The following is a 22,394-nucleotide window of genomic DNA, read 5'->3' as shown; positions in this document are numbered from 1 at the left end:
GCGCGGACCAAACCATGTCTTGTGACAGAACCGCGGAAGATAGGGCTTGTATGCTGAGTCTGGTCCCCAACTTCCTAGATCGAAATCTGGGTCTGGCCTCTTAGAGTACTCCAGTGGATCTTCATCCATGTGTTCTTTAGTGAAATGGTAGATGCGATCGCGTAGCTCTGGAGGGAGTAGTGAGGATCTACCTGGAAGTGCCAAGGCTAAAAGATATACCTGGCGGTAGCTCAAGGAGAAAGCATCTTAACGTTGGCTTGCGGCTTGATGCCTGGATGTTGCCCGTAGTGTGCAACACCTTCGCCTGATGAATGCCTGCCCCGCGAGGGCGCTCGGCACCATCGCGACTGCGAGCTTGTCAGAAAGGGGAGATCTAGAAGTGGTTGAGTTGGACTGGCAGTCACTTACTTAGTAGGAACCATGGCCGGCAGTAAGTGAAGCAGACCTTGAAGGGCTTCAGCGTTCCGCAAGTCGGGTGCGGGCGGTGAAGCAAACACGTAAACCGAGCAACAGCAGGCAGCAGGTGCGACCTAGATGTTAAGAGTACTCCCGAGGTCGCTATTGGCGTCCATGGTGAACGCAAAACGCTGGAACCAGCACTGACGTAACGGGAAAAACTCAAGAGAAAGTTGGGAAGTCGCGAACGCACACGAACAAGCGCATGTATGCGGCAGCTGCAAAGCAAGTGAATAAACACGCGTCCTGCACCACACACCGACACAATATGAAAAATGGCGCTCACGACTCTACAAACATTTCCTCTACACACCACTGCCGATAAGCTGCATCTGCTCCACGCCACGCACATCTCCAATCTCTACACAGCCGTTGTCAGCCTTGCCGATTTATAAACGAAGATCCAGCGCAAGTTTGGCCAGACATTGCATGGACTACTACCAGTGTTCAATCGAAGCGTTGCGCCAAGAACTGCAACGGCGTGACTACACATCATACGGCAGTCACGACCAGCTCAGCGAGGGTCTTAGAGCAGACGATGACGAACGAGGGTCTGAGGCAACAACAGTGATGACAGAGCATCCTACGGCATTCGCACCGCGCGAGGTCAACCTGATGCAGACAGTCGAGTTCGGCCAGACAGTTCCAGCAAACCAGCTGGTAAACCAGAGTGCGTGCAGTTGCGGCAGACGACTATGACACGACTACTGACTGCAGGGCAGGAATCATGTATTGGAATCTAAACACGTTCTTTCCCACTCTCCAGCTCTTTTTCGAATCCGGTCTCTCGTGTACGATCGATGGTGGCCAGCTATCAGGCGCCCTTATTGGCCTTGACTCAAGACTTCGGTTTCGCCTCACGGATTGTACACACGAGGAACAGGGTCGAGTTACCAAAGGCATGCTGCCGGAAAAGTTTGCACGTTCGGGCGCTGATATTAGGATACTGGAAGCTACGGTTGCACAACGGACAAGCATCGCGATGAAGCCTACAGCACCAACGTGCCAGCTTCTTACGCCGAAGGCTCAGGGCCTGGACATTGTACATGAAGTCCATACAGTGATCGGGCTGCGACTGAGCGGTATGAATGAGATGGGATACGTCTGGGCGAGGGCCGAGATGCTGTCAAGGATGGCTGAAGGGCGCATATGGGGCGACGTAAGACTCGCTGGCCTGAGGAACGACGTTCCAGCCCCGTTCTTGGGTCTCGCAGCTGACTTCCCGAAGCCGGGTGGCGAGCTGAGAGTGGTGGAGAAGGGAAGCATGATTAAGCTGCCAGCAACGATTCCCGGTGGTCTTGACAATCGAGGACGGCCGTGGATATGAGCAGCTGGCTTGACGTCCGAACTGAGAGTTACTTTTGCACATTGCATGTTGGTAATGCTTGAAGATGTAGGTTTTGCACTCTTTGCCTCTGTCAATGTCAGCAAGCACCCACGAGGAATTACACAAGAACAATGGATCCGCTGTCCAAACCTGAAATTTCATCGAATGTTGTTTGTCACGCTCTACGTGCTGGTCCCTACCTGGGAACTGTGCTGCAAGTACGGCTAATGGTCGAAGTTTCAGCTGAACAGGCACGAGCCAGCTATCAGTCAGCCACAAGATGGGATGAAAAATGTCAGATACCGGTAACGAGGCCTGTTCTGCAGAAAATTGTCAATCGGAGGCTGCGGAGGTAAGGACATATGAAGTGGGGGTATATCTCCGATACTGACATTAAGGTACCCACCCCCACCTTCAAGCCGAGAGCTGCGGATATAAGGACGTATATGAAGTGGGGTATAACTCCGATACTGACAGAAAGGTACCTACCCCCCACTCCCCATCTTCAAGCCGAGAACTTCAAACTTCAATTTGGCTCAGCTTTTTTACCAATTACAAACCCCAGGTCAGTATCTTCAAAGGTACTTTTAGTTTTCGCTCACAACTCGCAGGTACTCAGATAACTCAAGCCCGAAACGCCACAATGTCCAACAACGGTGCCCAAGTGATCGTCCTTTACCCTCGCAAGGATGGCGGGAAGTTCGACCTCGACTACTACCACGCCACACACATGCCGCTCGCCAAGAACACCTGGACGCAGCACGGTATGAAGTCTTTCAGCATCGTTCAGTTCAGCCCAGACAACCAGTACAGCATGGCCGCGATCATAGACTTCGAGAGCCAGGAGCACATCGACAAGGCAATGGAAGACCCCAAGACGAAGGAGGTTATGGACGACATCCCTAACTTCAGCAACGTGCAGCCCGTTCTTGTTACAGGCAATGTCACTCTTCGGGGTTAGATGCGGGATGCGGATGTTTTGATGAAGCTGAGTAGGCTGTATGGAGCTCCGGAAGAGCTACCCCTCCCTCCGTTGTGTTCGAAGCTCTCGGTGCAGGTAGTCCCGCACTAGATCGTCAACACCGCGGTACCTCCTCACACTTCACACCTCAATGCATGACAATTACCCTCGACCCAGTGATCCAATTGACACTCACTTCGAAGCACGATACACAATGCATGCTTCTCTTCACACCCCAAGGCACTTTTGCGATCTAGATCGGCGGCTTTTGGTCCTTTTAGTTACAGTACATCTACGTCATGCCGTTCCTGGCTGAAGAGCACATCGACATTCCCATGACTGACTTACTCTCATGGATGTTCGATGAGCAGAAGTACGATGCAGACAAACCTGTGAATAGCATGGTTCACAGATTGACCAAGTGGAAACTGAACAGTGCAGATCTATGTCGATGCAGCAGAACCTACACGATCGTTCTCATCAAACCAGGCAAGATGTGTAATACGGAAGTTATGTGACGGTTTCAAGTCAATCGGACTGAAGGAGGGCGATTGTGTTTGCATGCTCTCCTTTAATGATGTAAGTCCTTAGACCTGACCTCTACACCTTTTTGAACACTTACTGACAACATGAGATATACTACTCCATGGCCTTCCTAGGCATCCTATCCTTTGGTGGTATCTTTGCCGGTGTCAACCCATCCCATACACCTTACGAGCTTACGCATGCCTTCCGTACCGCCGAGATTAAAGCGCTCATTGTCGAACCTGAGCTTCTTCCAAATGCCCTGAAAGCAGCTGCACAGGCTGGTATTCCTCAAACTCACATCTTCGTCTACGATCACCACACACCAGTCAGTCAACCCTGGAACAAAAGTGACGTCCGGGACAAAGAGCTGGGTCGCAGAAACCACTGGAGCGGCCTCAAAAGCTGGAGATACCCCATGAGCCATGGACAAACCGACTGGGTCAGGTGGGACAACCAACTCCAGAGTAAATCAACAACAGCAGCCCGCCTCTTCTCCAGCGGGACAACCGGGCTTCCAAAGGCTGTCGAAATGACGCACCACAACTTCATCGCCCAGCACACCATGGTCCTCGAGCACAACCCGCGAGACTACGAAATCATCCGCCTCCTATGTACACCTATGTTCCACGTCTCCAATGTCCCGCGCGCACACACCTCACCTCTCCGTAGTGGCCTTCGGACCCATATAATGTGGCGCTTCGAATTGCAATCCTGGCTGCAAAATATTGAGCGTTTCGGCATTACGGAAGCAAACATGGTCCCGCCAATGGTAATCCAGATCACAAACTCGCCGCTTACGAAAAACCACACTCTCAAATCAATCCGGTGACATCGCTGTGCGGCGTCGGGATAACGGACTGTGGTACATCGTTGGCCGGAAGAAGGTGGGTCAACAATCGATTGAAGACGTTCGCGAGGTGCTAACACCTAATATAGGAACTCATCAAAGTCCGAGGCTTCCAAGTCGCGCCCGCAGAACTCGAAGGCGTCCTCCTCTCTCACCCCAAGATCAGCGACGCAGCCGTAATCGGCGTATCGGCAGGCGGTGCGAGCAGAGCGAGCGAAACGAGCGCGAGCTTAATTGCAATGGCGGGTGAAGAAGGAAGTGAGATGCCACGAGCCTACATCGTGCTCAAGCAAGGCAGCCAACTGGGCGAGAAAGATGTACAGGCATATATGAAGGAGAAGTTGGCAGGTTACAAGCAGTTGGTCGGCGGCGTGCGGTTCATTGATTCGATACCGCAGAACGCTTCAGGCAAGATACTGAAGAAAGACTTGAGGGACATTGCTAGGAAGGAGATAAGTGCCCGATTATAGATGAGAACATAGACTCGCGATGAGAGATAGCCGACATGCAATATATGTATCACTATTGTTCGCGAATCATATCGTTCAATATACTAATGAGTAGTTACAGGCATGCTCGCCCTATGCAAAGTGCGATCCAAAGTAGTGCTCCAATCCAATGCACAGTTCGCGTAGTTGTTTTTCGTTCCAAGATATACAAACGAAAATGTAGGCCGAGCCCAATATATACTATAATGTTGTAAGATGCTGGCGTACCCAAAAAGTTATATAGCCTGTCGACTTCTGCTCGTCCTTGTGCTCTTGAATGCCTTATCTACACGGTCGTACTAATACCTCCGTTGCTGCTGTTGCCCGTATGGCCTTGTTGGTGGGTAGTTCTGGTCCTGCTGCATGTACTGTTGCTGCTGCTGGGGCTGTTGCTGTGAGAAATACTGACCCTGCATGGATTGTGCAGGTGTCTGTATCCAACCACCAGGCATCTGCATCTGCGGTGTCATTTGCTGCTGAGGAAAATACCCTTGTTGAGCGTACATCTGCGCCTGACTAGGTGTAGAGTAAGCCATGCCAGGCATGCCGGTAGGAGTTCCCAGGCCTTGCGGTGTGCCCATCATGCTTGGTGCATAGTTGCTCTGCGCGTACATGCTTTGCGCCATAGCCATTTGCTGGTTTATGTTCTGCATCTCCATCATTTGACGTTGTCGGGCTTCCATCTGGCGTTGCTGTTCCTGCATCTGTCGCTGATTTTGTTGCATCATTCGCTTGTCAATCTCAGCTTGCATAGCTGCAGAATGACGGTTCTGCTGCTTTGCGGCTGCCTTCTCCTTCTCGCGGAAATCGATGTAGCCTGTCAGACCTTGCGACGGCTGCTGTTGGTGTTTCTTGGAGCTGGTCGACATATCGAGTAAGGGCGTGCCAGTCATACGAGCGACCTGCTCTTGTTCGCGAGCAGACAATGTGGTAGGCTTCGCGTCGAGCAAGAGCTCTGCACCTCGGGAAGGGGGCCTGCTAAGCGTGAGTCTACTAGACGGTCGCGCAGCAGGTGAAGGAGGGCCTTCCGGAGTACGCTGTATATGAGCCCAGTCGCCAGATCGTGTACGGTTCATGGGAGGTGGTGTTTGTCTAGCGTAGTTCATCAGGCCAGGGGACTGTTGAGCAGCGCGATGCATCACCCATTCCTCAGCATCAAGCTTGTGTGCGCTCGACTTTCGAGGAGATGCCATAGCAGGTTGCCATGCAACTTGTCGTGTCTCCAAGTCATTTGGAGATGCTGAGATACTGCGCATGTGCAACGCAGTGTTAGGTGTGGTTCTTCCAGACGATATGTAGGAGTTGCGATTAGGCATTTCGTTGGGAGAAGGTGCAAGGTTCTCTTTTGAACGCGAAAACTCAGTGCCCTGCATCACCTGCCCAGGGGTTATTGTACCGCTCGTTCCCGGACGCTTGTCGTTGAAGCCCAGAGCATATGTTGGTCCGAAATCGATCGAAGGCATGTCGGCCGAGGGTTGGACTCTGGGGTCTAATGTCGGGTGTGACGCTCCAGCAGATGTATCCGCCTGAGGCAACAGACTTGGATCGCCGATCGTCCTCAAGACACCACTGCGAGGTCGATCCTCTCTTCTTGCAGGCAGCTTCCGTACCACTATCTCTTCGCTATGCGTGCTAGCATAGTCTGGAGTTGACGTTGAAATAGCATCGTCGTCATAGCGACTGCTTGATACGCTTTGCTGCCTGAATAGTGAGGTTTCTGTCTGATTCAGGGCGTCAAGAGCTTCAGGATCAATTACGTCCTGTCGTAAACTACCAAGACTTGAGCTAGTGGTCGAGCGCTGCGAAAAGGAGGGAGACCGACCTGGGACTGGTTTACGGGTAATCTGACCGCCGCTGCTACCAGAATGCGGGCGATGGGGGAGTTCTTGTCTCACTTGGGATGGCAATGGCTCGCCATGCTCTGGCACAGGAGGTGCTACAGGTTCATATCCTTGGGGTGGCTGCACGAATTCAGCGTGTTCAACGTACGGCGATGCAGGAATCGTGGGCATCCTGTTCTGCGAACGATCCTCGCGAGGGGCAGGCCGCTGAGGTGCGTTCAAATACATCTGTTGCCCACGGTCCGCGCCATATTCCCCGCTCCTTCTGCTGTGCAGACTCTCCTGGCTCTTCCAGGCTGCCGCCGCACCAGCTGCCGCAATACCGGCTAGCAAAGGTGTATTTGTTGCATCAGCCATTTGGTTGAGTGTAGCATGATCAACGTGCGGGTTCGGCTTGATGGCGGACCCGGGCACGGAAGGTCGAACAGGCGGCTTCTGGTTCGAAGCGTGTGCAAAGGAAGGCGGCTGATCTACTGGACCGACAGGTGGCGCGGAGGCTGCGACTGGAAGCTCAGGCAGATTTTGAGGTTCATGACCAGGGGATTCGTCGGTATCAGAACTTTCAAGATATTGGGTCGAACTATTCTGGGGAGTCCCGTTGTATACAACACCGTGTTGTGGTGGAGTCGGCGGTCTGTCGTTGTCGTCCATACTCTGCTGTTGCGCCAGGCGCGAGGGAGTCTTATGAAGATTGTGCACAGTCTCAGAGACTGATCGCTGATGGCGAGGAGTTGCGAAGGGGCCTGTTGGTGGCGCAGAGTCCACACGGCGGGGTCCTTGTGGGTCAAAGTTGACTTCCCTTGCGGGCGAGGGCTGTCGAGTAGAAGGCTGCGAACGAATGGAGCCACCATCCTGGAATCTGAGATTGCGAACCGAAGGAGCGAAGCCTGCTCGACTGACGGTGTTCCTTCGGCCTCCAGGCCCTGTACTGCGGTCAGAGTCGGGCAACGCGTTCATGCGAGTAGATGTCAGGTCTTTCAGTTGCTTCCTCCACTGTCTCTCAGACCACGTCTGGCTACCGTCCTTGTTGATCAAGCCAGTCACATCCCAAAGTTCAAGGTATCCATATCGCCTGTCAGAAGGCATTGCGAACATGAGACCGCGTGTGTCCAAAACGTCCGCAATCAGCTTCTTCGGTCGCCCGTAGAGATTGAAAGTGTCGAATACTGGGAAGAGGAATTGCAGCATGATCTCGAAGCCCGTGACAGCAGGTCGCGACTCAGGCATAACAAAGACGAAACCCTCGGTGGTGGTCTCTGGCTGAGAGTGTACAGTAATCTTTCCCTCGATCTTTACCAGAGTCGATGAATCGATGAGCGGCTTCGACTGGGGATAAATGGCGTAACACGCGAATGCGTCCTTGACCGTTGCAATCGGCTTTGTCTTTTTGGTAATCTTCTTCGTCTCGTAGAACTTGATGTCGCCCTTCAGCACCGTCTGCTTCTCGTAGGCGTTCTTCTTGTTCTTCTGGTCCTTTTGCAGCTTGGCGTACTCTTTCTGGTCTGGCGGGCTAACCACACACCAGCAACGGCGCCAAGGAGTGCCTGCACCGAAGCGCACTCTGACCCAGTCTTCATATTTGGCGTTCTCTCGGGCCAGAATTATGCGGATGTTGTTCAAGAACTTGCCCTTTCCTGCGATCAAAGACCCAGTGTATGCCTCCTGCAGCGTTGTGTGCTCGTACATGGCGAGTCGAATGGCGGCGGTCCACTGTGTCAGGGCGTGGTACGAATCGAAGTGGAGCAGGTACTTGTTACTTGCGGCCGTGGATACGCTGAGGATGTGGTCGAGCTTCTTGCCGTCTTTCAGAGTCATGGAGGGGATCTGCTGGGTGTGAATACGAGTCCCTATGTCGTCATCGGGGAACGCACCATGTGAATTGCAGCATCAGTGAGGTTGATGAACGTGGGAACTACTTCGCGATCGCCGCCAACCTGATCCAGCTCGCTCGCATCCCACAGGGACATGATGGTGCCCACGAGTTGGACAAAGTACTCCTGCCACTTCCTGTCTTGGGCCGGACGGCCACCTGCATATCCATCAGTGTCACAGCAGCGGGTATCCTAGCAGGCCTGACGTACGGGTGTCTGTGTCGTGGAACTTGAGGAAGTAGCCCTCCTGGTACAGCTTGTTCGAGTGGCTGTTCAGGAACGTGAAGATGCGCTGCAGCTCAGGCAGCGTGTCCTGGCCCACCTCCATGATGGGCGGCTGGTACGTCTGGATCATCGACATGGGGCGTGACGAGCGGCCGGTGTCTGAGCGCTGGCGCTGCTGCTGGGCTGGGCTGGGCGAGGCTCGCTCGCTGTTGAAGTCATTCAGCGCAGTTGCTGATTCTGCGAACGAGTGTGAGGACGGCGGCGGCTTTGAGGGCGACTGCGCAGTGGTTGGGGACGCTGGGCCGGGCGAGGGTGCGGCGGACGAGGACGTGGTTGTCTTGGACTGCTGTGTGGAGCCACCCCATTGTGACATGAAAGAGAGGACTGTAAATGAGCGGACGGAGCGCAGCATTAGTGAAGTGCTCTCCTATCAAACGGCGCCGGCTGCCTCGTAAAGCAGCACGGCTGAGGGATGCTCGGCGCAGCTATTTACCTCTCTTAGGGCGGGCCATGGTGGACGCTCTTTCCTCAGGAAGCCCGGAAGCTCCTCCTAGCTACGCAGCACCAGGAACACCAGGGAACGCAGGCAATGCTCTCAACGCGTGGTTGCTGCCGCTGGGTCAGCCGCGCAAGCCACGGATGCACCGGCTTGCAGCAAAGGCACGTAAAGGGTATGCGGGAGCTAAATGCGTCCAGCAGCTGGGTGTCTATGTAACGAGTGACAGCAGACAACACAAGGGTCCCGTGGAGCAGGGAGATTAGGAACTGTCAAAACCTTAGAACAAGCGGAGGTGCGAGGGCGTGGCAGTAGTCTTGTAGTACCTCCTAGTGCGAGTGCTGTACGTACGCGGGCCACCGCGGTAGAGCGCTGCAATAATTCTCGGCGCCGCGGCAGGGATGCAGCAGAGATGACGACAAGGGGATCGCCGCAGCCGTGATGTGCCCTGCTCTCAAGATCAACCGCGCCTTCACTCAATTCAACAGCTTCAGAACAGGATGCAGGGAGGTCGAGGACGCGTGCTGTGGCTGGCAGCGGCTGCGAACGTCGGAGCGGCAATATTTATGGGGGCTGTCGTCTCCACGCTCGCGCCTCGAACTGGCAGCCAGCTTCCGTTTGTAGACGTAATGCTATCCGGGTGCTCCATCGCGAGCTTACTCACTGGCCCATCGTATTCGACCGCACCGGTACCTGAGCAGCCACAGCTGCTAAACGAAACCGGATTCGTGCGCCCACTGACCGCTCGACGGCACTGTTCTCTCTCTGCTTTGGGGCGACGATGATGACTTGGTGAACGCGGTGTCCTTGGCAATGTCCTGTGGCTGTTGGCAGCGGAGAGGCGGGGGGGGGGGGGAAGGAATGCTCAGCGAATGCAAGTAGTCACATATACGACGTGATGGGAACGGCTCTCCTGCTTCGAAGCAACAGATGTCCTCAAATCTGCATGCTATTATGTTGGTGCTTTGCATCACACTCAGTTCTGCACCTCGTATCGAATAAGACTACGTATTGCTTCTGCCGCTGTTGCACCACGCGTACGGCATGCAGGAAGCCATTGCTAAGACTTAGTCATCCGTTGAATCTGCCAACATCTACGCAGCCAAGACTCGTCTGGAGGCTGAGAGGAGCACAAGAAACCACGTTCACGAACAAAGTCCCAAGACGCCGGAAGCAGCGCAGCGAAGGGCCGCAGAACGACCGGCTGGGATTCTATTCTAGAACGCGACTTTTGACACGTTAACACGTGATACGTCATACCGGAGCCTTGTCCGTACGCTTCAATCTCATGGGGCTACACAACAACGCGTTACACGTCACTTTGGTAGTTGACATGTCCTGATATGATGGGTTCCCCTGAGCTGTCACTTGTCCTTTTCTAGGGTAACCATGCAAAGAGCTTCGAAGCCTTTTTTTCGCCGAGTTGTTCATTGCTATCAATATCTCATGAATGAAAGTGATTGATCGTGGGTATATCCATTCACTCAACCTCTCCCAAAACGCCGTCGCTGAATGCTACTAACATATCCACTACCCATTTTGCAGACTCGAAGACTGAGTCTCATCCCATGAACTCCAGTAAATGCATGCTTTCTTTGCTATCCTCCTTAATGTACGCTTTGAATACCACGATGAAACCCTCACGAACGCGGCAACTTGAACCTATCAACCTTCATCCGAACGATCAGTTTCGGCTTCTCACCACCCGACCTTTCGACCTTCACCAAGCCACTGTTAGCAGCTCCGTTGATTAACCCGTTAGGCTCAACACTTTGCCTCTTGAACGGCCTATCCTCACCACCAGCGGGCAACTTCCTCTTCTTGCTGCTGCCGTTCTTAAACCGTGCAAGCACATCCGAGGGCAACTTGAGCTTAACAATCTTGCTCCTCTTAGGTTTCGACTGGCTTTGTTTAGCAGGCACAGGCGTGGATCGTGGCGCAGGGGTAGAAGCTGCAGGTCTTGGTGGAGGAGCGGGAGCAGCGCTGGGTCGCGGTGGCGGCACACTCGGTCGAGATGGTGCTGGAGTTGAAGGGCGGGAGTTAGGTGCCGAAGAACCGGGAACAGTCTTAGTCCTGATCTTGATCTTGGGGCCCGACGAGGGAATCGGGGAGTGTATGGGCGATGGCGCCGAAATGACTTTCGGGATGTTAACTGGCGCAGGTTTCGGACGCGGTGGCACAGGCGCTGGCGCTGGCGTAACAGCTGCTGGTGCTGGCGAAGCGGTCGGAAGCGGGACGGGCGTCTTCGCGACAGGCGTCTTCGCGACAGGCGTCTTCGCGACAGGCGTCTTCGCGACAGGAGCCGGCGTTGGGACTTTCTTTGGTGGTGATACCGCAGGCGGGCTGGAAGGTTTTCGTGGCAATACAGGCGATTCCTGTTTAGCCACCGTCGGCTGTGGTGCTGGTGATGCCTTCCGCGAAGCTGGCGCCGACATTGGAGCAGGCGAAGCGTGCTTGATGGGTGGAGAGAATGTAGGCTGTGTCCTTGACAAGGCTGACAGCGAAGGAGATGATGCACCTCCAGATGTGTTCGACTTGCCGAACTTGAGTGACAGCTTGGGCTTTGGCGGCGCAATGACACTCGGCGGAGCGACCTTCAGCGGTACGACAGGTGCAGGCTGTGGCTGCACAGCCATTTCCCGAGGTAGCACCACTGGTGCTGGTGCTGGTGCTGGTGTTGGTGTTGGTGTTGGTGTTGGTGCCGGCGCTGGCGCTGGCGCTAGTGCGGGTGCAGGTGCTGGCGGAGCTTCCTTCACCAGCGGGTGTAACGGCTTCGTACGGTACTTGTCAGTTTGCGCAAAATGCAGCTTCGCTTGACCAAGATGCTTGACTTTCCAGTAGCGTGGGAAGCGAAGCTTTACAGGCAAGGCGTTCTTCCTACGATCCCGGAAGATCATGTCACAGAAGTCCAAGAGTTGGGTCATATCACTGAGAGAAAGGGTTCTCGAGTTCAGAGCCTCCTCAAGCACCAGTCGCAGAGTCTGGTTGTTAACCAGATCCTGCTTCAATCCTTTGAGTGCTCCTGCCAGCGACTGGCGTGCGAGACTTGATGCGCGAGCTGAGTTGTCAGCTTCTTGATCGATGATCAGGCCACCTGCAGCCTCTTGAGTCTTATTCGGCGTAAAGAATTCTCCAGTCGCAATCTGCCCAACAGCGATGTCGAGAATGAGAAGTAGCTGTTTCCTGAAGTAGGGCGAAGGGTCTGATCGAATGTCATGCATCAAGAACCTCAGCATGCTGTCCTTCCGTATCATACCCAGTCGGACAAGGCATTCCCAGGCTTTCAGTCGAACGTTATCCGCGTTGCCAAGCTGAGCGTACTGCGAGAATTCTGAAGGCTTGAAAGGCATGACCCGGTTCACAACCAGCTTCAGTGTGCAATCAAGACCGGTAGTTGTGTATATATTCTGGAAGGTTGGGATCCATTCGTCCAGCCGTTGATGCCGCGTAAGCTCCTCAATCGCTTTTTTGGTGAAGTCGAATTCTTCTGCTTGTACGCGAAAGTCAAAATCGGTCACGACACTGGATGGGACGCTGACGAGGCATTCGGCTAGACACCTCATAAGTGTCGAAATGTAGTGATCATCGCTGTAATCGTTCCCGCGATTGTCGTTGTATCGCATGAGATCGAGCAGGAAACGTTTCGCCTCCATGGGTGCTTTGCCATTTTCGCCCTTGATTCTGGCGATAGCTTTGGGGATAGCACATTGTATCAGGTACAAGCTTCGGTCAGAGAAGTCGTTCGACCTTGTCATAGGCGAGCCAGGCAAGCAAAAGAGGTCCTGGAAAGCTTTCTTTAGGTGGAAGAGACCGATCCAGTCCAAACTTTGTTTGGCACTCTGCGCCAGAACATCAGCAGCCATGGTCCGTATACCGTGGAAGTATCGAGCATCCATGAGGGTCTTGACGAGGAATGTCGATATAAGCTTGTCTTCTTTTGTGGCGAGAAATTGTATGGACTGAATTGTCAGCGAGAACAGGAAAGCCGCGTAATTGAACTTACCTCAGCCTGTGCAACAACGTCCTTGTCCTGTTGCAGCTGCGAGATATACATATAGCTCGGCATTTGAACCTTGGCCTTACAGATCCACTCAAAATCTGCGTCAATGCGAATCCACTCGTAGGCTTCACCCTCCTGTTGACGCTCGACCTCAGCGGGCCAATCGCCGAGTTTCCACTCTTCTTGCTCTTCAGGCGATGCAAACACATCACCCAGCATGTAGAATGTAACATCCTCTTGTGCGTCGCCTGAAGCATCTAAGCCGGCAGCGGCAGCCATTCGCTCTTTGTTGAGTCGGTTTCTTTTAAGTCGCTTGTACTTGGTATTGTATGGGATCTCCACTTTGACCTTCGATGCATTGATCTCCACAATATGCTCGTATGGTGTACCGTCGGCTTCGTGTATCCGGATGGTCATGGGTCCCAGAAACACCGGCCAGTTCTGTGTTGGCGCCAAGTTGTGCATGCTCTCCTTAGTCTTGCGCACAAACTCATCAGAAGAGAGGGTGCTTCCGACAGCCAGAACATTTTGTTCTTGTTGGATGGTGAGCACGACCACTTGCTTCTTCTTGTTGAACTGCTGATCACAGGTAAACGTCGGGAAGCCAGAGCCCTCGATCCACTGCTTGAAGAAGGTTTCAAGCTTCTGATGACCGACCTTCTCACAAATGTCGAGGAAGTCATCGGTAGCGATTGCACCGTTGTCGTACTTGCCCTGTCGAGCGTTGAACAACATGCGGTACAGACACCTGTCGACACCATTTTTTCCGCTCTGTTTGACGAGACGGTTGTGTAGAACGGAGAGCACTAGTAGTGCCTTGATTTCCATGAATTGCTGTTCAGCAGGATGGAGCTGCAAGAGGGGTCCGAGCTCAATTAGACTGGGTCGCTCATGGTCCATTGCAATGATCTTATCCACCATCTGTTTCTGCCGGAAGCGCCAATCGTTTCGGCCAAAGAGCTCGCGAAGATACAGCTCAGCCATGAACCAGGAACCACCAACAATTATCCAGTAATCGTAGGGACTGTAAGCAACGACGTCAACTCCAATCCACTGACTAGCCACAGCGTGCACCAGAACCCTCGTCGTGTGCTCGAGCGGCTCCCATACTGTCTCTGGGAAGAGTAGACGGGTGCTACAGATCGAGAATGATGCAGTATGAGCAGTGTCGCAGTCCAGATCATCCACGAAAGCCAATTTGTAAGCATTGCCAAACGCATAACTCTGAAAGCGTTCCGTGAAACTATCAAGAGCGCGCGCAAGCATCATAGCACTGTTCCGGACCTCATCCTCCTTTCCTGGCAAGCAAAAAGCGTGTACCTTGACGGCGTTGGATCCCAGACGTTCGTCGTCGGCGGTATCGCGGTATTCGGAGAGGTCGACATGTTCGAAAGGACCGATGACGAAGCCAATGTGCTGTGGCAGAACAGGAGTATCGCAGGTGAAGCTTGCTGTTTTACGGGATGCATCGGCTTGATCCACGATGTCGTCTGTCAGAGCGCCTGAACAGATGACTTGCATCTCCATAGCCCTCTCCTCAGCAGAAAGGTCGGCCAATTCGTCGTCCACATCCGTCATGACGCTGTCCGCCTTGTCTGCCCCACTTGCCAGGGCCTGTCCATCTGCGCCTGCCAGTACTGGCGCTGTTGCTTTGCTGAGCGCATCGCCGAGTGTTCGCGGGTATCGAATAGCGACGTCGAAGAGGCATTTGCGTGTGCTGTCATCTATGCAGGGAAACAGGCACGAGGCCATTCCGGGGAAGGGTGAGTTTCGTGTGAAGGCGTGGGGGTATCGTCCGTCTCCATCCCGGACACCGACGAAGTGGAGTGCATCGCGGAAGTCGTCCATTACGTAGTGAATCTCCAGCCTCAACGGCGCATAGAAGACGCCCTGTGCACTTTCCAGCTCGCCCACCTCTTCTGGTCGCACCTCCCGTGTCTTGACCTTGTCAGGCACGAAGACGACCAGCTCGTCCGCTGATGAACTAGGATCCACGTGACGTGCTATCCGGTCCCTTGCGAAGTGATACTGCTCGAGGCCGGTGCCGGGGTACAGTGTGAGGCGCTGGTGCAGGTTCGAGTAGCTGTAGCCTGCCGTCTGTTCGTCGATCCGGATGCGCGTCGGCTTGAGCTGCCGGCAGTTGAGGACGATCTCACGCAGCTGCGACTTCTTGGGTTGGATGTCGAGTACTGTCTTTCCCGTCACGCGGCGCGGGCAGAAGCTGATATCGAGCTCCAGCGACTGCTTCAGCACGGTGAATGTGTCGCCCGTCGAGGCATCGTCCGGTATGTCGGGCGTCTCGATGGGCGCCATGGTAGGCGACGCAGGCGATCCTGCTCCCGAGGTTGCGCGGTCGTGTGTATTTGTCGAGCGCGGCAGTGGTTGCTGGGTGGAGCTCGAAGGCAGGCGCGTTGTTCAACCACGAACTGACGCTCGGGCCTTCCGCGGGAGTTTTAGCGTGACTTGTCTCCTTCACACGACGTCACTTTCACTTGCTCACGCGATACAGACACTCTCGCAAACATCTGAGCCAGTAAGTATTAGTCGAATATGTATCCAAATAAGTAGACTCCTGGGCTCACTTGCTCGGACTGGAGAGCTAATGCTCGAAATACCTCTTTCGGAGCGCGCCGGGTACCTTTTTTGCTACACCCCGCATTGATTTGTAGAGAGTGTACAGTATGTTCTACAGCATGGTCTTACAAAGGTAGGAAATTGGTTGGAGCTTGACGCTTCTAACACTCAAGCGTTATTGAGGCCAACTCGCCAAGTGCAAAAATGTTACTCGCTTCGAGCTGAGCACTCTTCAGATTATGTACATCTCCATCCCAACACTCCTTGTCTACCACCCCTGCTCTCGTGTAAATGTGGCAACACCGATTCATATGCACGAGTTCCCTTGACCTATTGGGCGTACCAGAAGTCCGTAGTGTTTGTCTGGCGCACCGAGTAGATCCGCCTTTTCAGTTCCGAAAACGATGCATTGCATGTTCGTTTTTGAGAGGGTATCAGATTGATCGAGATGTAGTGTCTTCTTGTTCCCAGATGAAGGATCGGGATTTGGCCCAGAAGGCCTCAGGGTGTTGTGCTGGGCGATTTTGAGGCTTGCCGCCTGCGTCAGAGAATGACTTCATATCTTCACGGAGAGTGGAACTTCTGATGGGCATCCGTCTCCTGTTGTCTCCAAGCCTGATGTAGGCGTTTCTGTCATAGTAGGACGTTGCTTCTGTCGATGCGATGAGTCTAAGTGCATCGCATAGCTTATGAATTTTGGCTATGTGACTGACGGGGACGGATGGATCCATGCATTCACCAGACACATTGATCTCACGCAGATCGATATCCATGCTGTCAGGGTAGGAGGCATAATTAATTGAGTGACGCAGGCGCTCCATTGCTGATTGGCGTATCCTCGGATAGCAGGCGGTACTCGACGAACCTGAGTAGCTCTCTTAGTATCGAGCTAACACATTGACCCTCGTCTTTAAGAAAAAGAACCTTTAACGTGATCGATCCATCTCCGTACGCTGGTTTAGAGCTGCACACCATCTTGGATGATGAAGAAACTGTCTGTGAGGCTGGCACTGAATTGCTTCTCGCCCGTACAGAAGCCAAATGATGAACTCCAGTATGATGCATCCCATACTCCACATGTCATAGGACCGTGAGTACACTCCCCAGATTGTAGTCTTTATCTCAGGCGACTGGTATCGGAACGTTCCGGTGAAAGCACCAGACTCTGTCTTGCGAAGATTGGTGGGCAGAGAGTGTATCCTCGCCAAGCCCAGGTCTGCAATCTGCAGTAAACCTAGAGAGTTTGGCTGCCCACATCTGACAATGTTCTCAGGTTTGATATCTCCATGCAGACAGTTCAGTGCGTCTTTGTCGGAGGGAGTGAAGGTGTCCACCGATCGCCATCTGTTTGCTAGCGGTCCGTTGCAGTGTTTGCTAACGGCCCGCTGCACTTCACTGCTATCCCCTTCTACTATATAGTCTCGATCGATTCTAGCCAATAGCTCCCAAGATCAACCAACACAATCCACTCACTTCAACAGTCTTCCTGATATTGGTTATGCCAGTGTTCGAGCGCATCGGCAAGCCCTCCAATTTGTCTGAGAGCCCACCTGATGGTGCCTAGATCTCGAGACCAGTCATGCTTCTCCCAGAACTCTCGTAGATTGCCTCCATCAACCCATTGGAACATCGGGCAGTACCTAGAGTCTTGTTGAAACCCAGCCACGAACTTGACGATATGGGTGTGATTGAGCTTCTGTGCTAGTTCAAGCGCAATGACTTCGGGTTCACAGGCTTTTTCGGTCCCAGTTTTCAGCTCTTTGATAGCAAGCCGATCAGCCTGATCGCGTTAGTTGGCTCTCGCTTATAGTGGCTACGACCTGTACCTGAATGATACTCTGGTGAGCAGGATGTATACATGCTTTATGAAGAGTACTGAAGTCACCACCTCCGCTTTCATCGTACTTTATCAGAGGTAGCAAGCAGTCATCATGAAGTTTTTCAATGGTGAGCCCTTCCTAGAACACCTCGCAGGGGACAATCCACTGCTTTTCGCAAAAGTCGGCGACTTACGAACTCCGAGTAGGATCGCATCTCTTTCGGGTCCACCCTTTAAAACATTTCAGTGCTGGATCATCTATAGGGAACCCATTCAAGGAGTGAACCTGAACGTCGTCTGCCTGCTCGATGGGGAGATAGCAGCCCTGAATCTATGACATTGGAGTGTGAATGTATGGTCGACAAGATTGCAGAGAACAAGGACGGTAAATTTTTCTTCGCGTGTCGCATATAAGTCGTCAAGCTTTGGATATCCTGGCCTACAGCGTTCGGGTCGAGAAGCTCCCTTCGCATGTTTTCATTCGCGAGCAAGTCCTCGAATGCGTCTTCCGGTAAGAATTCCCAGCTGGAGAATGCGCTTATTTGCAGTTTCTCGTGAATCAGGTCCGCAAGTGACCATTCGTCGTCCATCGTGGCATCGGAAGTCATTGTTGTTATTTGTCAGTAGGAGAGGAACTTGTCTAATGACAGAGAAATCGGTGTTTCATAACGAGTAACTCCGATGCTCACTGCAGTTGCGCGCTCGGAAGGGGAGTCAGCTTGCTTTGGGTAGAACAACACAAAACTCATCGCTTCGGACAGCCTCACAGTTGCTTCGTTTCCCTTCTTGTCATCAGACAAAGAGCGCTAAGGGACGTGGAAACCAGGGCACACAATACCACCCCAGATCCCACACTGGCCTCGCATTTGGTACTAGTCCGAAGTACAGCTCCAGCGTAGCGAGTCACAACGCGTTCCTACAGAACCTGCGTAAGCGGTTAGCGATCGCTCGAGGGGACTGCAGGGCCAATGAAGACTATGGGAAACCGTCTTTTGCTCGCCAAGTAGCTACTGTGCATACCTTCTCACGGCTACGCCATCTCGGTTACACAGACCTGAAGACTCTGGTTTGAAAAATGGTGACAAACTGGATGATGATCAGTCTGTTCTCTAATGGTGTGATCCGCATTTAGTCGATGCCGAACCTCTGTTGAGAATCCATTGCTCAGCCCTGACATTGACCTATGCAGCCCGTATGCAACTTAGAAACGGAGCACGAGCAACTGTGGGCCATCTATTGACTGCCGTATACGGGTTTGCGGTTTGGTGGAAGACGTCATCAATGCCGCTGTTGGGGCTATGATTGGGATTCTCGAACGGTACAAAGGAAGGCCAGGTGGTGAGATCGAATTCCCAGAACGTAGGGAGTCCTTCACGTATGCCTTGAGCATAAGACCCAGCAGGATGAACATGGTGTGATTGAATGACGTGCTGCGGCCATCCATTCGAGCCTAGGTATTTTTACTAGGATTGAACAAAGTGACCACTTCAAAGGGTGCTCTCGCTCGTTCGGGCTGTTCGATGCTCACATCTTCAGCTATCCATAAACAGATGGTTAAGCAAATGCGAAACGTCGATCTCGCGTCCCTGTGCATCGCGCTTGTGGCGGTCTTGGCCTACGACGATACGTGAAGGCAGGAACTTAAGGACGAGATGACTTCTCAAGATCTGGGGATTACAGAGTGAAGCATAATCACCTCTTCAAGCTTGAAACCGAGTGTCAACCTCCTCTTCAACAAGTTGCCACGCTGCAGCCGCTGTGAAATACAGTCTCAGCATGGCCGTTGCGACCATCACGATCCAAGCCATCAACACGCTCATCGGCTGCTTATCCCTCGTCATACTCGGTCCGGTCGCGCACAGCGTCTCGCTGAAAGGCGGACTCGAGTATGTTGCTCCTGCAGATCTGAAGGAACTGGGATGAGTTTCCTGTTCTGGCCGGCCTGCGGTGGCATCGTAAACTTCTGTCTCTTCCTCTTCCTCTGGATAAAGACGCCCTTCCATGAAAGAAGAGTAAGTATCGCATGATGCTCTTCTCCTTGAAGGCTAGATTGAGATGCTGACGGGAACAGAGCAAGAGAAAGACGAGATTCCTTAACGCGCTTCTCTTTGTGGCCTCATTCCACTTCTTGCGGCCACTCATCGTGCTCATCTACACCTTCGTTGAGCATAACATGGAGGCATGGGCGTGCTTATTGTCGAATCACGGCAGGAACGATACTGCAGAAGCGCTCTGTAGGGAGCTGCGAGCTGCGCGCTATCTGTTGATCCGTTGTTCATCCTGGGTATGATCATTCTGGCGCTGGTTGGTTGGCTTCGGTTTGGAGCGGCAAAGGAGCGGAGTGTCCAAGATTTGGGTGTAAGTAGTGGCACCAAGCGCGATAAAATACAAGGCGAGGCCTGATGGACCGGCTGTATGTTGATTGTAATAATGCTTTGTCACTCCCTCCATGACCGTGAGGGGTGGCAGCATTGGAATTCATCGAGCATCTGAATGCCTAGGGGACCTTTGACTCCACTAATCTGACTGGGAACTCATCTGTGGTCGATGCAAGGACATCGGACTCGATATAAAGGTAAGGAAGAGGAGAAGGTAGGAATGATCAGCCTCATTGAGTCTTCTCAAGAAGCGAGCAGCCTAGTCCCAGTTTAGCGCTAGTGTCATGTTTCCACGCGATGGGGCTCTGCGACCCATGACGTTACAAGACACAACTCCGCGTCTTCTCGATTGACACGAATCTGGCCTTTCCTCCATACCTCTAGACATGCCCGTCAAGCACGTTCTTAATGTAGCTGAAGAGGCCGAGGAAGGATGGGCGAATTCATCTGCGCCATTCCGGCCCGCGAAATCGCAAGTCTGCGTCAATGAGAAGGGCGAAAGCACAGGGAATGGTCTATTCGCCAATGTAGACTTCGAACCCGGCCAGTTGGTCGCATCTATCAGGCGGCCCATTGTAGGCTCACTGGACACTGAACGCTTACTCGACACGTGTGCAAATTGCTATGTCTGGACCGAAGGTGTATCAACAGGCACAAGAACATATGTCCCAGAGGGCGTCAAGGTGTCAAAGTGCGCTGGATGTCAAAGGTTTCGATACTGCAGCAAGGTATGTATGCTTGCGAAGTGTCGGCGAGTTTGTACTAAGCAGCAACAGGCATGCCAGAAAGCAGCATGGAACCGTGGTCATAAGTACCAATGCAAGATCCTCAAGAAACTAGGCGAACGGGAGATTCCAAAGGCTGTTCTTGCATGCATGGATCTTCTGACCATGAAGAAGCACGACATCATACCAGATGAGGCATGGAACATGTTGCTCAGCTTGCCATCCCACGTCGACGACTTCAAAGCGAACGGTAACTACGGCAACATCGAGTTGATGGCGATGGGCGCAAGTCAGTTCTCGGTCACACAAGATCTCTTTGACAAGGACTTCGTAGCAGCAATGTATGCGAGGGTGAGTGGCCAGGCCTCAATTGGCAACATGCATACTCACAACAACAGGTCCTTACGAATTCTTTGACACTCATCACTCCCACACTGGATCCTCTGGGTATCATCGTGGACCCGATGCTGGGTCACTTCAATCACTCCTGCGACCCTAATGCCTACATCATCATGGATGGAGCCGAAGTCAACGTACGGTCACTCAAGCCTATCAAAAAGGACGAAGAAATCTTCATCTCGTACATCGACACGACCAATCCCTACTATCGACGTCAATACGAGCTCAAACAACGCTGGTTCTTCACATGCAAATGTGCCAAGTGTCAAAAGGGCGCGACTCTTGATGAGGACAAATGGGCCATCTATCCCAAGGATCTGCCACAGGAGATGCAGCAAGTCGCCGAGATGATGACCAAGAACGAGAGCTTCGCATCAGACCCAGCAAACTATGTTGGCAACTCGAAGATTGAGAAATACATCGCCACCATCCAGGGCAAGGCTTACGCTGAGTATGAAGCAGCGCAGCGCGCCTCTCCAGAACAAGCGAAAGAGATCATCGTGAATGGAATGCGCCTGTGTCATCAATCTGGTCTATGGCCTGTGTATCGTCAACCGTATGCTGCGCTCAGAGACGAGCTGATCGTGAACTTGCTTGCGACGGGAGTCTACCCAGTGGCATGGGCGCAGTGCGCGAAACGATACAAGCATATCCAGCCGAAGCTGTACCCAGTACCCTCCCACCCTGTACGAGTGGTCCAGACCTGGCAAATGGCAATGTTGGCTGCTTACTTCGCTGGTGAGGAGGAAGGAATCGGAGCGCCGGGAGCCAACATGGGGTTGATAGCCATGATGCTCACCAAGCAAGTGCTAGATGCTTCGGCGTTGAGCCATGGCCCCAACAGTGCTTTCGCAAGGAGTGTGAAGAGCAAGGCGGATGAGATGAGCGAGGAACTGAAGAGGAGTGTAGGACAGAATCCAGACAGAGATGTCATCAACAAGGAGCTTGAGTCGCAGAAGGAAATGCTGATGGAGATGGGCGACTGGATTCAGTACTAAGGTGCCAGCGCATGCAAGGACGATAACAGGAATAAGATCATAAGACAAACCAGAGTCGTCTTTGCCCAAGTGGATTCACGCTCACCCAATCGTGCTTAAGCTCAAGTGGTGAACATTTCAACAACAGGAACAACTAGCTTAGTGCAAACCCGACGATGGCTCCCCTGGAAGATGTCAGGGTACGACGCACAGCCGTGTGCATAAAGGAGCGCGAAGCCGCTCACGTCCACCATCACCAAGTTGTTGCAGCTCACCAGCGCTTCCAACAGTCCGTACTACGACGTACTACGGGCGACAGTACGGTGTATGGTAACGTACCGTAGGCAAGGCATGTAGCTATCTGTGAGAGGGGGCCAGCTGGGGATACCAACTGCTCTCTGAGATGGAAGGATTGGTGGAAGGATGGTTCAGGCTTGTTGGAGATAAGGGTGTAGAGGAGACCAAGTGTGGGGATACCACAA

General features: G+C 53.0%; 8 protein-coding genes across 8 annotated transcripts; 4 read left to right on the top strand and 4 right to left on the bottom strand.

Annotated features, from left to right (window-relative positions):
* Nucleotides 1-3: 3 nt before the first annotated feature.
* BU25DRAFT_73048 (uncharacterized protein) lies at nucleotides 4-995 on the bottom strand. The gene is made up of 2 exons (XM_033712062.1): nucleotides 409-995; nucleotides 4-347 (listed from the first exon to the last, which is right to left on the bottom strand). Exons 1-2 carry the CDS (start codon nucleotides 806-808, stop codon nucleotides 247-249), a joined length of 501 nt encoding a protein of 166 aa, XP_033561030.1. The 5' UTR covers nucleotides 809-995; the 3' UTR covers nucleotides 4-246.
* BU25DRAFT_411365 (uncharacterized protein) lies at nucleotides 756-2,135 on the top strand. Its single transcript, XM_033706535.1, has one exon. The coding sequence runs from the start codon at nucleotides 1,184-1,186 to the stop codon at nucleotides 1,781-1,783; it is 600 nt and encodes a 199-aa protein (XP_033561029.1). The 5' UTR covers nucleotides 756-1,183; the 3' UTR covers nucleotides 1,784-2,135.
* A 38-nt stretch (nucleotides 2,136-2,173) lies between these two features.
* On the top strand, nucleotides 2,174-3,037 carry BU25DRAFT_73046 (uncharacterized protein). Its single transcript, XM_033712061.1, has one exon. The coding sequence runs from the start codon at nucleotides 2,427-2,429 to the stop codon at nucleotides 2,742-2,744; it is 318 nt and encodes a 105-aa protein (XP_033561028.1). The 5' UTR covers nucleotides 2,174-2,426; the 3' UTR covers nucleotides 2,745-3,037.
* Nucleotides 3,038-3,043: 6 nt separating this feature from the next.
* BU25DRAFT_459101 (acetyl-CoA synthetase-like protein) lies at nucleotides 3,044-4,589 on the top strand (the record flags this gene model as incomplete). The annotated part of the gene is made up of 4 exons (XM_033710254.1): nucleotides 3,044-3,136; nucleotides 3,186-3,323; nucleotides 3,379-4,041; nucleotides 4,209-4,589. The coding sequence occupies 4 exons, from the start codon at nucleotides 3,044-3,046 to the stop codon at nucleotides 4,587-4,589; spliced, it is 1,275 nt and encodes a 424-aa protein (XP_033561027.1).
* Nucleotides 4,590-4,906: 317 nt separating this feature from the next.
* Nucleotides 4,907-8,674, bottom strand: BU25DRAFT_342715 (uncharacterized protein; the record flags this gene model as incomplete). Its single annotated transcript, XM_033702922.1, has 3 exons — nucleotides 4,907-8,272; nucleotides 8,320-8,477; nucleotides 8,530-8,674. The coding sequence occupies 3 exons, from the start codon at nucleotides 8,672-8,674 to the stop codon at nucleotides 4,907-4,909; spliced, it is 3,669 nt and encodes a 1,222-aa protein (XP_033561026.1).
* Nucleotides 8,675-10,575: 1,901 nt separating this feature from the next.
* On the bottom strand, nucleotides 10,576-15,700 carry BU25DRAFT_73038 (uncharacterized protein). Its single transcript, XM_033712060.1, has 2 exons — nucleotides 13,044-15,700; nucleotides 10,576-12,999 (listed from the first exon to the last, which is right to left on the bottom strand). Exons 1-2 carry the CDS (start codon nucleotides 15,351-15,353, stop codon nucleotides 10,681-10,683), a joined length of 4,629 nt encoding a protein of 1,542 aa, XP_033561025.1. The 5' UTR covers nucleotides 15,354-15,700; the 3' UTR covers nucleotides 10,576-10,680.
* Nucleotides 15,701-17,088: 1,388 nt separating this feature from the next.
* On the bottom strand, nucleotides 17,089-18,041 carry BU25DRAFT_459098 (uncharacterized protein; the record flags this gene model as incomplete). Its single annotated transcript, XM_033710253.1, has 2 exons — nucleotides 17,089-17,394; nucleotides 17,877-18,041. The coding sequence occupies 2 exons, from the start codon at nucleotides 18,039-18,041 to the stop codon at nucleotides 17,089-17,091; spliced, it is 471 nt and encodes a 156-aa protein (XP_033561024.1).
* Nucleotides 18,042-20,197: 2,156 nt separating this feature from the next.
* Nucleotides 20,198-22,394, top strand: BU25DRAFT_491764 (SET domain-containing protein; the record flags this gene model as incomplete). Its single annotated transcript, XM_033711592.1, has 3 exons — nucleotides 20,198-20,539; nucleotides 20,588-20,887; nucleotides 20,935-22,394. 3 exons carry the CDS (start codon nucleotides 20,198-20,200, stop codon nucleotides 21,931-21,933), a joined length of 1,641 nt encoding a protein of 546 aa, XP_033561023.1. The 3' UTR covers nucleotides 21,934-22,394.

Source organism: Macroventuria anomochaeta (assembly GCF_010093625.1).
Source record: "Macroventuria anomochaeta strain CBS 525.71 unplaced genomic scaffold BU25scaffold_19, whole genome shotgun sequence".
NCBI lineage: Eukaryota > Fungi > Ascomycota > Dothideomycetes > Pleosporales > Didymellaceae > Macroventuria > Macroventuria anomochaeta.
The sequence above is the reverse complement of the archived record's forward strand: the minus strand, read 5'-3'. Positions and strand labels throughout refer to the sequence as shown.